The 15,078-nt window shown below is 34.5% G+C and overlaps 1 protein-coding gene across 23 annotated transcripts in view; it reads right to left on the reverse strand.

The window, feature by feature from the left end:
• Positions 1–15,078, reverse strand: part of ADGRB3 (adhesion G protein-coupled receptor B3) — a 426,584-nt gene that overhangs the window by 16,550 nt on the left and 394,956 nt on the right. For all 23 annotated transcript variants that reach the window (XR_014944219.1, XM_085542010.1, XM_085542007.1 and 20 more), the window contains 4 exons: positions 14,664–14,835; positions 10,241–10,336; positions 8,800–8,839; positions 5,559–6,202 (listed from right to left, as the gene is read on the reverse strand). Coding sequence is in view for 22 of the 23 variants with exons in the window: in XM_085542010.1 (XP_085398136.1) it covers positions 5,559–6,202; positions 8,800–8,839; positions 10,241–10,336; positions 14,664–14,835 (952 nt within the window). In the remaining variant the exon portion in view is untranslated. The remainder of the gene's footprint in view (positions 1–5,558; positions 6,203–8,799; positions 8,840–10,240; positions 10,337–14,663; positions 14,836–15,078) is intronic.

The following is a 15,078-nucleotide window of genomic DNA, read 5'->3' on the forward strand; positions in this document are numbered from 1 at the left end:
TAAGAAAATCTGTAATTCAGAAAAAAAGGAGAGGAACTTTTAAAGATGTTATTAGGAAAAAGACAATTGATATGACTGTGGAATGATCTGCTGAAAGAAACAGTGGGAAACATTCATTGCAGTCTTGAAAGTGAAATTGGACTATGCATTACAGAAATACTCTGTGGAAAATGTTCTTGCATTGATAAAGGAGATAACCTGGCAAGATCTTTTCCATTTCTAATTTCTACAGCTCTTTGATCCTGATTGATAAAATACACATTACAGGAAAAAAAAAAAAGAAAAAGAAAAGAAAAAAAAGAAGAAAAAAAAAAAGGAAAAAAAGCCCATACCAAACCTTTCATGCCAGGACCAAAGTGAAATTCTGTAAAAGGAGATCTGCAGTTGTAATTTATTTAAAATCAATTTTACTTTGTGCTAATCATGTACAGCTTTTCTGTGTAATTCCATAGCAACTTTAAACTCTGCTCACTGGGGGACAAAAATAGAACACTGAAGAATAATTTCCATACAGCAGCATGCACTAATATGCTGGCACCAGGAAGGAGCTGCTCTCTCTAACAGACTAATAAAATCCCTCTCCATCTCTGTAAAATGACAAATGCCTGGTTTTCTCCTTATTCTAGTCTGCATTACACCACTACCTGATTAATTACATGAGATACTCCTGAAAATATATTATATTGTGCAAAGTATAATTGAAACCAGAGATAGCGTATTATAGGGTGGGTTATAACCATGCTTCCATTAATATAAAGCCTTATTATCAGCAGTTTATAATTCATTCTGAGATTAGGTTTGACACACAAGATCTTAGCCTGGGGAAGATTTTTTTCCCTGAATAAAATTAAAGGAGAATCTCTTTTGGCCCTTAGAGATATAAAAGTGGAATGTGAGTTTTGATTTAAAATATCTTTTGTGTGTATTTAACTGAAGTAAAAAGCTTAGTTTCTGAACAGAAGATTACACTGGCTATTAGTTTACAATATGAGGTAGACAGAAGATTATACCGGCTATTAGTTTAAATATAAACTAGATATAAAAAAATAGATGAGCTCTTTGATGTGGGAATTTTAAGTTGAGAAAATCTACACTCAAATTTCAGCACAGCACAAACATAACTTCAGAGATCCTGTTTTAAAATTTCCAGCTTTTTTTTTCTCTGTTTTGCTGCTCCATTTTTATAGGCATATGTATTTACTCAGTACAGCAAAAATACTTGTTTTGTGTTTCTGAATGTCACTGGAGTGAGCACAGCATATTGTTAATGGACAAGTAATTGACAGTATGCTTCCTAAGGACAATTTGTATTTAAGATAGTCGTCTGTAGTATCAAAAAAATGAAATATACAATGCAGTCTGTAATGCTGATTAAAATTCCTGTTCTTTACATCTTCAGTTACTAAAATCACCTCTGTCTGATGCTACCCCCATTCCTGTCCAACAGTCCAAGAACATGATGCAACAATGTCTGAAGTCAGAGGAATTTGAAACCTCGTCAGTCAACCAAAAGAAAGGAATGGATGTTATAGGTCTAGAATTCTTTTCACTAAGAGTCACAAAATTTGCAAGATCTATCTCCACAGCTTATTGAAAAATGAAATGAAGAATGGGAGGAAGATAAATCTGAGATAGAGAAAGCCTGAAAACAAATGTTAGTGGAAGTTCCTGTAGTGCTTGTCTCTCTATGTTTACTCTCTCTGGTTTTTTTTTTGTTTGTTTGTTTCTTCTTTTTTTTAAAATCACTTCATTTCTTTTTAACTTTTCATATCATAAATCAAAATGACTTTACACTATTTTGCTTTTATTCTGCTCTAGCACTTTATTGACAAGATTGACTGCTTTTTACTGTATATTTTTTCTTCCCTTCCTGTTTTGTTTTGTTTGTTTGTTTGAACTTGCCTCTCCATTTCTGTCTGCTTTTCTCTTTGTGTGTGCGTGTGTGGGGAGCGGGGGTGCATGTCTTACTTTCTCTTCTCTCAACACTTTACATTCTTTTCTTTGCACTCACTACCCTTAATGTATCACTGTCTTTCTTTTCTCTCTCTATTTGCTTCCTAAAATCCCACATTAGTGATTTGGTCAAAAGGTGCTGGAATTGACTTTGAATGTATTAAGATCTCTCATGAGTGAGTAAAGAAGGGTTACTTTAGTCACACTCCCTGTTCAGGGGATTGATGCCTTTCCCCACATAAAAATTTCCTAGCAGAAACTGAGACAGAAAAACTAACAAGGAAAACACAAAATTGGGAAGAAAAATACACTCACATCAATTTGGAAAGCTGTTTCCTTTCTGCTCTTATAAAGCTGATGCTCTTTTTTCCATTCAATAAATGTTTCTACTATCTACACACACCCTTCTTTTGATAGTAGTTCTTTGTTTTCTTTCAGAAATATTCCATTTGAGCATAAAGTGACCCTACACTAATATTCCCTAGAAAGAACCCATCATTCTTGTCCACAAACCTACCAAGATAAGTCTCCTTACATAGTCAAGCAGCAGGTGACCTAATTCTTCTTTCTTTCTTTCTTTTTTTTTTTTTTCCATAATGGGGAAAGAACTACTTCTCCTGGAGGTATGTTGCACAGATCAAGTTCTTCCTCTGCATTTAAACCTTCTATCCTTTTCTTGCACTCCAGTGGCTGGGATTGTACAACTTCATTTCATTTTAATGAGTACAGCACTGAGTGCACAATTTCAAAACAAAAAGCATTCCAAAAGAGTGCATGGAGAGTGCTTTCTTCATTAAAATGAAAACACTTTGAACTGAAGGAGCACACTACAAGCCACTTTGATGCCAAGGTAGCAAAGCCAATTTTAATCCATGCATATAAGGGATGTGCAGGAGATTAACCAGATGTTCAATTACTCCTGCTCAGAAAATCAGTGATGTACCAATATGCCTGCCTGTGCTTGTAAGTGCATGAGTACTGTTGGGTACATTCCATAAAAAAATTAAAAAACACTGACTTGTTCACTAGGAATCTGCAGGTCCTTAAGAAGTATATATTTACCTGGGCAATGTACTTATGCAAATATTATGGAATTCTCCAACAATCTTTTGAAATATGAAATTTTTCCATATATAATATAACATTTGATTGTTCTTAATTGAGCATTATCTTTTGAAAAGCAGTATGTAGATGTAAAAACTAGAAGAAAGTTTGTAATATACTGTAGGATTAATCTGAATAAATTTAGAACATAACCTCTTTGATGTTTATGTCTGATCCACTAATTTTGTCCTCCTCTGTGGCATCTGTAGAGAGAAAGCTACACTGAGGACATAGGATTTACTTCGTCCTGGAACAGATGTCTAAAAATGGCACAGAAGTGCCTGTTTCTGCTGACACTAAAGAGAAGCCTGATGTGGAATGCTCTATTACGGATCAGAAGGGAAATGCCTACTTTTAGATTCTTAATAGTAGGCACGATGGATCTGCCCTGCAGAGTTAAAAGTGAGAACATAACATTGTTGTGCTAATACCATAGGTCTGTTTCAAAACAGCAATTTCCAATGATCATAATGAACATAAAATCTAAATAAAAGAGATTAAATGCAGACCCTACATTTCAGCTTTTGCATTCAATAACTTTGATTTTGTTGTTGTTGTTTGTCTCGATATCGTTTTAAATTTTCTGAATTAATACCTATTATTCCAAGGACTCATTATCTCTTGGGATATGTGAAACACTGAAAATGACTGGCTTCACAAACGTAGTAAAAAAGCCAAATTAAAAATCTAAAAATTGAAACATTGCAAATGTATTGTTAGTTCATTGCAACACAGTACTCTAGTTTTTCAGTACTAAAATGGACATGAAATTTAAAATAAATAGTTTGACTTTATGATTCAAAAGTACTAAGGGCTTATGTTTTCCAAACTGTCCTCTAATTCTGCTGGTTTAGTTTAGGCCATAAAGACTAGTACCTGCCATGAAGTGATGGGACTCCAATAGGCTGCATTTTACACGGTGTCCAGCTGCAAACAGTTATGCCTACAGTACTTCTATGTCTTGAGGTGTTTGTGAACTCATAATTACATTGCTGAAGACAGATGCAGCGCTGGCTCTTGGCTGAAAATGGGTCAAATGACATCTAAAGCCATTCTGGTAAGATGATAAATACTTTCTCTAACCACTGCATAAACCATTGTCATTGTTATATTTTTAGTAATTACTGACTTTAAATTGAAAAGAAAAAAAACTATGAAGAATTATGTTAACACATAATTAACATAATTAACAGTTGCCTAAGGGCATTTTACTGACATATTACCGTATACCATACCGTTTGGCAGTTGCTATATATAACTACATGATAGCACACTAACAATAAAAACAACATGGGAAACATTTCACAGTCAATGTTTGCAAAGGCATCTCTTGAAAGGAAACAAAGTTCTGATCTTCTGCCCAAATTCTCCAGTTGATAAGCACATTAAACTCAATATTCAAAGAAATATTGACAGGCATCGCCTATTCTATGAAGTACAGGGTACAGATTTATGTCTAACAACTAAAATATCAGTTAAAGTCTCTGGTTCCCTGCACAGATAGCTCTAAATGTCACAAAATAAAATAATACCATAATACCTAATGGCTTAAAGTCTGCATATACAGTTGCTTTTTTTTTTTCTTTTTTTTTTTTTTTTTAAATTCTGATGGTGAGTAAATACCACATTTTTCTCATTTGATTTTTTCATACCTACCAAATGCTCTGTTTCATAAATTTGAACTGCTGGTGAAACAGATTTGCAATTCTTAATGGGGACCATATGTGAAGTCAACTCCACCTCACTGACGGTTTTGTATAAGACTCCATAGGAATTACAATATAGGAATTACAATATCTGACACTTAAGTCTTCATTTATTTCTGTAATGTTTAAGTTCTGCAGAAAGATGGTAGTAATGACTGCAACCTCTTTCAGTAAAGGCTTTTCAGTTCATTTTTGCAATCTAACTGGCATCTGGGATACACTGCAAGAAGTCTACCTCTACTTATCATACATATTGTCCGTACCGCTGCCTGCATGCACATGCAACCACAGAAACATACATATAAGGTAGATTTTGAAATAGTGAACTGACGGATGGAAGAATCCAATACTTACACTAATGAAAGCAGAATCATACCTGTCATATCTGAGTGAGATATGACTTTCATTGGTAAAAAGGCAAACATTTTCAATTACATGTGCTTATGGGTAGGGTCAGTGATTGTCATTTCTATGTTCCAGGAGCCGCATTCTCATAGCAACATAGTATTTTCCAGTGGTTTTCACCTGGCAGGTCATTAAATCCTTAGCAGTTGTGAGGAATGCTAAATCTCCAGAATTGTACAGCTTCATTTAGACTGGTTCTGGAGCTTTAACCTTGTTGTCTAGGCATAAACACTTATGCTAGCAAGAGAAATATGAACAGCAATACATGATCCCAAACAATAACTCAGTCTGAATTAAAACCTTAGCTTAGAACCCTTAGAAATAAGCCACAACATTTTGTCTTACCGTATGATTAGAAGAACAGAGTATACAATTTGATGTGTCACTGACCTCTAGAGAGCTCATTGATATTGTAGATCCAGTTTCACTTCTTGATAATCCTGCATTGTCATCCAGCTCTGAGGCAATGAAATTCTTTACTGCTGTGCGGGGCTCAAATGGCAAACTCTGCATATGTTCTTGGGTGGGAAGATGCTGGTCTAAATTGATATTGAATTGGTCCATTACAGAAGGATTCATATTGAATTCTGGATTAACTTTGTAGTGCAACAGCCTTTCATGAGGCAATGTATCCATGCCTATATTGATTTTGCTCTCATCTTTCAGTGATGGCTGGGTATTTACTGAACTTCTGGGCATCACTATGTAGTCGCTTTCTATCATCCGTTCTTGAGGATGGACTATGTCCATATCTGCACCTCTCAAATTATCATCAGTGCACAAATACACAGTCCTCCGCAACTCACTGTTGTCTTTTTTCAAGCACTGATTAGCAAGTTCACTCATACTCATAGGCATGTGAAGACCTGTTGGTTGCTGGATGATGACCTTGGAGATGATGTTTCCAGGCAAGGTAGAATAGCTCATTCCTTCAGGGTTTGGTCCCTTTTCTTCTTCTTCATCATTTAGTGAAATTCTAGAAAGAGTTCCTGTTATAGTTGCTGCTCTGCAAGGTCCGATGTCTTTATGCAAAACTGTGGGTCAGAGAACAGACTTCTTACAACATGAAACCACGTCTGTCAAACACTACGTAATATCCTTTACCATTGCATCTTCTTAAATGATTTTTGTGTTTGATAAATTTTATTCTATAAAAGCTGCCTTAGAAAGTGTTTTTATGAACTGATATATACTCTGAGCCTCAATTGTTTAAATAAAGAAAAGCAGCCCTTTGTTTCTTCCTGCTTCCTTCCATATATCTTAGGTGACGTGCAGATTAATCAAGCCTTCCACTTTTTTTTAAAATACACCATGACTTCTGTATTGCCATTATTAACTCCACATAACCTCTTGGAAAATGTCAAACAGACTGTAAGGCAGAACAATTTTGTCAATATGTCATAACGATCTATTTTAAGATTATAACTATGGACATGTATTTCTGAGCTCCTAAATGTTCACTCAATTTTTTTCTAATGCTTTTCTGTGTTCAATGATTTTTAAAATAAAAGTGGGAAAAAAATTAATATCATTAGGAAGGAATTCCATTGCTATCAGAAAGACATAATTTGCCACAACTGGAAAAGGTTACAAATAGAATCATATAAACAATGACTCATGGAATGATTTGGGTTCAAAGGGACCTTTAAGATCACCTACTTCCAACCCCCTGCTATAGGCAGGGACACCTCCCTCTAGATCATGTTGCTCAAAGCCCCATCCAGCCTGGCCTTGAATGCTTCCAGGGAGGGAGGATTCACAGACTTGCTGGGCAACCTATTACAGTGTCTCACCACCCTCACAGTAAATAATTTCTTCCAAAATAAACATATATTGTAAAACATTCACCATCCACTTTTGATGTTGTCCTTTATGGTAAAAGCTATAGTAACATCCAACAACTTTTTCTTAGAGTGATCTCTTCATCTGAGTGTTAACAATTCCAGCACAAAATACAAAATTTTCAGTAAAAGATTCATTCAAAATCAAAGTATTAATCACAATCATTTATCTTACAATTAAATACAAAGTTACAGTTCAAGATCTGTAATGAAGGGAAAATGTTAGGTAGTAAGAATGAAAAATTTTAGAAGCATCCAGTTACTGAGCCTGTTCCAATTGGGTGCAAGGATTTTCTTGTCCTGATTTAAAATAGTATTTAAACTCACATCAATACCAGCTTGTGCAATAAAATCTGTCTCATGGGCAAGATGGTAAGATGACTAGAAGTATCTCAGGTGTTACATTCGCATCACTTTTGGTAGCCTGAGGGCTCTAATGACCCAGATCCTACAGTGCTTGACAGTTCATTGTCATATTCCGCAGCAAGCCGCTCATAAAGCAACCCACTCCTACCTCACACAAAACTGGTGCAGATTTTTCAATTATGTAAAGAACAATTTGCCTGTAAACAATGGTGCACAAATATCAGATTCTGTGACAATTTACAACCCACACACCCTGTCACCCTAATCCGTTTTCTTCAATACAGTATGGCTGATGCATTGTTTCCAGCCAGACATTTCAACCAATGACCTATTAAGTTAACTTTCATTAAAAGGAAATGAAGTTAATTTTTCAACTAGTAAAACCTGTTCATAAATTTATTCAAAATCTATTTTCCTAAGTCTGGCTGTACAGCAGCACTATGGTGGCAAAAGGCAAGAAGTGGGAGCAATGTAGATTAAAGCTGGATTTTTCTCTTCATTAAATGGTAACAGACATGCATTTATGTTACAGTGGATAATCCAGTCCCTTTGAAAGACATGAACATATTAAAACTAATGTATACAGAGAATTATTATTGTATTGCAATAAACAGCTTGAAGTTTTTTAAAGGTGGGTGAACGGAAACTGCAACTCTACTTTAATGAGATCAACCCTCTTGCCTTGCCATAGAGACAAGACAGACTTTAGGTGGGTGACACAGGACAGCTAAGTCCTGCATCTCCTGACCTGACACACTCTGCAGAGAAGTCACCCTCTCTCTTTTTCTCTCTTTTTCTCTCATTTTCTCTCTTTTTCTCTCTTTTTCTCTCTTTTTCTCTCTTTTTCTCTCTTTTTCTCTCTTTTTCTCTCTTTTTCTCTCTTCACTGGAAATGAGGTTGTCTAGGTAAACTTACCTCTCTAGGAAAAACTATCCTTTGGGATAATCTCCATGAATTACAGATTGCTATAGGGTTTGTAGGATTGTTTTCCACTGTTTTACTTAAGCAAGGTTGGAAAAAGAAAATAATAAAAAAGAAATTGCATAAAATGGTTTTCTTTTTATATGTAGAGACAGGCAAAGTTGACAACTTGAAAAACACACTACTGAAATGTCTTTAACAGAAAGCAGAATCATATTTCATTTTCCTGAAACCCTGTTCCTTAAACTACTGTTGAATTCACTTAGAGCCCTAGAAAACAGCCTTTTTAAAACTAACACCTACCCAAGCATCCTTCGTATGCACAGGTTATATATTCATAACTTATACATAGGTTATCTATTCATATAGTTGCATCAATTCATTTTATTACCATTTATGAGTCTATGTTGTAAACAGTTAACACATGGTATTTTGTATCTACTTCAGAAGGAACTAGTAACATACTTATTTTTGTTAGCTAAATACTCTCCCAGTATTCTTACCTGACCGACAAGCAATGTCCACATCCTTTTCAAAATCAGTCTGTAACAAGAAACAATGAACAACAGTTATTAATTGAAAACAAAACCACAATACCTTTTTTTTTTTTTTTTTCCTGACTAGTGCTTCCAAAATGTCCTACTTACAGAGTCACAGTCTCTTAAATGTGGTTTCCTGAGAAGGTGAAGTATATTGTTTTACAACAGCAGAGCTTTACAAAGTTTCCTAAAGTATAAATGGGTGGTTTTCAAAGTATGCTTGCCTGACCAGAAAAAATAAAATAAAATAGGTGGAGGTAGAGTATATAGCTTTAATAAAATTATACAGTGTGTTTTTTTTAAATAAATACGGAAGAATAACTACATCACTTGGAAGGATCATCTCTAAGGAAGCTTTTCATAGTCATGTTATAAACAGAAAAACAGAAAAAAAATCTGCAATACAAATTATTGTGAATAACCGTAATCCAATTAGTCCACCCTGTCTGAAACTTCATTAATTTATTATGGAGTGTTTATTTGCTATACAGCATTATGCCCATCCTGGCTACTAATGCAATAAAGTAAACTTTGTATTCCTTGAAAACAAACATAATTTATTTCAATGAGTAAAATCATATTGTAAGTAGTACGAATGATCAGTAACAGTTGAAAATCTAAACATGTCTTTTCCAGTAAAACAAAACTATTTATCTTGGTATAGATTTCAGGAACTTTCCAATTACTTTTTAAAATTTCCATGAAGATTTATGACATTAAAAAAAAAACAAACCACAAAACAAAACAAAAACCCAAAACTGAGCTCCTTCTTGCTTATGAAGTTCAAAGGAAAAATTCTTATTTAATTCATCGTTTTTTCAAGGGTAACTGAATGCATGTTTTAGGGAATGATCTCATCTCCATCTATTATAATCAATGACAGTCATTGAAAATGAAAGGACAGATATATAACAGACTAACTAACAATATTAGTAAATTAGTAAATCCAAATTGTCATAATAACCCATTCACTATCTTGATAATCCAAGTCACTAGACAGATTCCCCTTTGGGGATCTCTAACAGTTTCTCTATGTTTGAATTAGATTTGAAAAGAACATTTTTCATGAATTTGTGAAGGGAAGACTACCAGACACATCAATGTTCTTTACACCAGTGGTAGAAAAAAATCACTGTATGTCATTAGATTTTTTTTTTTTTCCTTCTCATATATAAAAATCTTATGTCATGATGAAAAGCGGTGGAGCATACTAATGCATTGTGCTCAGCAGAATGATCAAAACTTGCTAAGAGGTTTAAGCAAGTAGGTAATGACCGAAACAGACTAATGCTTAAAAAAGGTTAAAATTCCAGCTGGTACATACTTGCCATGTACAGTAATGTAAGTTTTCTTCTTTTGGCTAAGAACACTAATTTAGTAGTGAATGATAAAAATAAAAGCTAACCATGATTTGAGCATGTCCATTAGGAAAAGAACTTGAAGAATCTGCATTGATTGGATCCTGGCAATTTCTTAGTCGACATCTGAATGCATCTTGAACCTGTGAAAACAATAACTTATACTGATTCCTGTGAACCATCATATACTCTGCACAAGCACATTTGACAAAATATCTTTTCACAGAGAATACTTTCTTTTTTTTGTTTTGAGCAGAATGCATGTCTAAGGAAATATTATTATGCAATGCTTTTGTCAGAAATATGTGGTTCAGCACAGAGAAACATTTTTTTAAAAAAATGCAGTTCCTGTTTTCTGGCAGCTGAGAGCAAATACATTTTGCTGAATTCTCACACATACCACAATAGGGACAGCAAGACAACTTTGGGAACAGAAAGGAATATTTTTATCAACAGTTTTAAAGTATACAGAGAACATTTTTTTGAATGTAAAACCAATTTTGTTTCATTTCTTTATGCATTGTCAGATATATTCCAAGACAGTAATGGAATCTAAATACTAATACTTGAATTTTGATTTTATAAATACAAGTATCCATGTTAGCAAACTGTTGGCAAGTTGTAACTTGGAAAACAGGAACTTCCTTGAGTGACTTCTAGTCAAGACAAACAGGTATAATTTATTCCTTGAATACAAAAACACACTGAATGAAATGCCTAGAAAAATCTACATTTCATTTCTTATCTGTAGAATTTGCTTGATGTCTAAGTCAGAATAACTAAATGGTAGAAAATGATATCCTACTCATGGAGATTTTATGAATAACAACAGGATAATACAGTCCCCTTTTAATACATTGTATTTTACATCAAACTGTTTATAAGCTTTCATAAAACGGACAAAATGAATTAAAGAAAAAAAAGTAATTAGATAGTATTATTTTAAAGTACTTAACCCCTAAATGAGTAAGCATGCTCTGTAGTTACCAGTGCAGGTAGAGAAAGGCTAGTATAGAGTAGAAAGAAGAATAAAACAAGGTGAGAAGTTTTGGATTGACATCAAAACACCAAGGCTTCCCACACTTGGTAGTCTGGGAAGTTGGTCTGTCTGGCCTGTATTGTGACTCAGATTCTGATTTTAGGCACTACACTTACTGTGGTTTTGCATATGTTTGACATTATTTCAATTTACCATCTTGCAATTGTTACAAAGTCTTCTCTCACTTTATCAGTTCTGAAGTCAAGTCACACTCCATAATTTATGCTCCTGGATGAGCACTGGCACAGTGGTAGGACAAAATCCCCAAAATCTTATACTCTAAAGCATGCTGAATCTTATCTCAAATCTCATGACAATTGACTCTAAAGATTTGTTACTTCAGAACATACTATGTGATCTCTCAGCTTATGCAGTGATCCTCTTTGTTTTTGGGACTGGTGTTGGAACCTGTGTTCATGTAGATTCCCTCATTCAGACAGCTTCAGAGTTCACAAAAGTCTCTTGCCCTTCTTTCCCTACTTTCTAATAGCGAATCCTGACACTAGGATTCTCTTATAAGTGCATGTTTCTTACAGTATTTCTGAATGACAAGCAGCATATGATTTGAACATGTCAACAGAATATAAAATATCACTGCACTCAACATATTGACATGAGTTGCAACTTCCACATGGCTTCATACAAGTCAGAAACAGAAACTTGAGCTGCCTAAATACTGGCTTGTTCTGAATGGTTTGTTGAAATGTGTTGCTAGAATTGGTTAAGATTTTGCTGTCTTCACTTCTTTCTTTGAAGCATAATCTTGTTTCCCCCACGCCTTCTAACATCAAGTTACAAGATTTTCTTAGAGCGAAGCAGAGTAGGAGAGACAGATGTGATGAACGTGCAGATACCATGGAAGTAGTTTCCTTAGCAACAGTAACCCTAAGCTTTCATAACTTACTCTTTCTACTCATGTACTTTTTTTTTTCTTTCTTTTTTTTTTTTTTTTCTGCAATACAGAAATATAGACTTTAGATGCCAATGATGCATTTAATCTAAACATGCTGCAGTCAGCAAGGCACAGCTAAAGGAAAAAACATATGTGGGTTATTCCCATCACCAGAAGGAACATAAATTATGCAGTATGATTGAAATTAGCCTTAGATATTCTCATGCTCAAGCAGGTGAGACAAAATATTTTGCTTTGATGGAGAAGAAGCTTCAGCACTCCTCTCTCCCCTCAATCTCTGTTCTGTGACATATACCTCATCCTCTTCCAATGCTCAATTAGATATTCAAACAGCGAGAAAAAAAATAAAATAAAAAAAATTACTTGGCTCTTTGGGCTATGAAGGAGACTTAAAGCAATAATACCTGAGTCTTACTTTGCATTTTTCTTTCCTACTTTCCAACTGATTTATAAGAGGCCTTGTGCTTAATCAGTATAACATTTATCTTAGAAGTTACAGAAATGAAGTATAGAAAGATTTAACGTCTTTCCAAAAGATCTTGAATTGATGTGGAGCAGAAATAGACACAGCACATCATGCAGGTCTCATTTAGTTGTATGTCTTAGTCAACCCCCCTGGTTTCTCAGTGAAGCCCTTGTCACACAAGATCATTGATATAGTATACTACTGAAAGTAAAAAATGGTTCTATCATTTATGTTTATATCCATATGACTAAAGGGAAATGGGAGGGTTTTATCTATACAGCTTTAAAAGTCTTTGTTTTTTTTGTAATACAACAACAATAAGGGCATAGTAAAACAGGGCTGTCTTCTTCTTTGTTTGAATTTTACGGTGATTTATTCTGCTTCACTTTTTTTTTTTTCCTTTTTTTTTTTTTTCTTCTGACAGTCAGAATTACTGTTTTGCCTGCGCCAGTATGCTATAAATATTAGATCAATCCTATAGGCTATAACTGAGATAGCTTTGTAGCTGTCATCAAGAATGACAAATATGTTGGCAGAGTTTCTCTGACATGCACTGGCAGAGCAAAAATCTTTTGCAGACAACAGAAGGTAACAGACTACTCTTTCATCTGGGGAGATACCCTGTGAAGTGCAAAGACTGCATTGCACACCGTGCATGATGTGCTATCTTGGTTTCCACAAGGACTCAACAAAGAATCTCTAGAACTAGACTAGAAAGCAAGCATTGCTAGAGTCAGAATGAAACACAAATTAGTTACGTCTCCCTCTGTGTTGGAACTTCTCGAAACTAACAAATGTATCCTTTCTGCTGCAAAGTGCAGACCATATACCCATTTGTAAAAAAAAAAAAAAGTTTTAAGTGCAGTAAATCTTACTTCTGTCCTCTTCTTAAAGAACTGTTTAATTATTTTCTTTTTACATATGAAAAACTGAATTTGATTAATCCTAATCTACACTTTAAAGACAGAGGACTAGAAAAGATGTAATGTGTTATGTGAAATACAGTTCAAACAGCAGTACATCTAGACTTCTTTGTCTTCCACTACTATCAACTATTATTTCAGCTAATCTATTTTCAAATGTGAAGAAACTGTCTCTATATCTTTGCTTCTGCCTAACTTGTCATGATCAAAAAGAAGCTCCATCTTCTTTTTTGATAAGAGGCAATCGTATCAAATGTAGGGGCATTTAGGGCATCATATCCCTCACATAGGAATGGAAAATACTGTAGAAAATAGTGTCTAAGTGGACATGAGCTCTGTAAAAAGATATGCTGGTTCAACAGGGCTACTGCTCTCCAGCGCAGCTCCATTCAACAAATTTTTGACAGATGCTCCCACCTCCACACATCTGGAAAACTTCTTTCAGTAAAAGTATTGGGCTGGCTAGTAGTTTAGATTGTTAATGAAGTTTTCATCAGAGTCAGGTTAAAGAACTTACACAGTTGCTCTGATGTTAGATTTTAGCTGAAAAGGGCAATCAAGGGATACTAACTTTTCGTTTCTCTTCCCTAAATGTTATCACTCTTCATTTGAATACATTATCACCAGAATGTGTAAAAGATGAAGGGATAGCTCTTTCTTCATCCTGTCACCTCAATAACTACTCTTTCAGGGGCACTATGTGCAGAAATAATTTTATATTTGAATTGGTGTTAGAGATTGCAAAAAATATATAGCCTTTATTCTTCAAGAAAAGGACATTCTCGTTTGCAATACCCTATATTCATTATATTGGAAAAGCCAAACACTTGGAAATAAACTTTCAAAAATAAAATAAATTTATGTGGGAAATAAACTTCCCCAAACAATTTGGGATTGACTGAAAGTCATTTTAATTGAGTGGGTACAGTTTTGTACTGAGCCTGACTGTATTTGGAATTCACTGATTCTTCCCACTCTCCCTTTCACTTGTTCCTCTTCATCTTGTCATAAAACACTTTACTCTTTCTATGAAATAAATTTCTGCCGAGGAAGCTCAACATAACATTAAAGAACAGTTCAGAGATTAACAAGAACACAGCCCATTAGAAAACTGGAAAACATTGCTCACCTCCCTTCGGAGAATACAATGGACCATGACAATAACAAAGCCTTGTAATGAATCAAATACTGCAAAAAGTATCTGAAATAATATTGATCTTTTGTCTGTCATAGCCAGAACTGCAGACATCCAAGTCAAGGCCAGAAGTGGCAGCACCACGCAGGAGCTCCAAAGGGATGCCCTATTGAAAGAAAGAGAAAAGCAGCACTGTAAGATTATTAAAATAGAAAATGAAAAAAATATATATATGAATGCTCACTTTTAAAATAAAACATACTTAATGATGGCACTATAGCAAGTTAACTTGAAAATCACAGACAGGTATGTAACAGTGTTGGTACTTTATGTTCTAAATAACATCCTGTATTCAGTTAATAAACACAGTTGCAAAATGTTTTTTGTTGTTGTTAAAAAGTATTTAAAT

This window comes from Coturnix japonica, chromosome 3 (assembly GCF_054131305.1).
Source record: "Coturnix japonica strain WE chromosome 3, WE-NBRP24, whole genome shotgun sequence".
Taxonomy (NCBI): domain Eukaryota; kingdom Metazoa; phylum Chordata; class Aves; order Galliformes; family Phasianidae; genus Coturnix; species Coturnix japonica.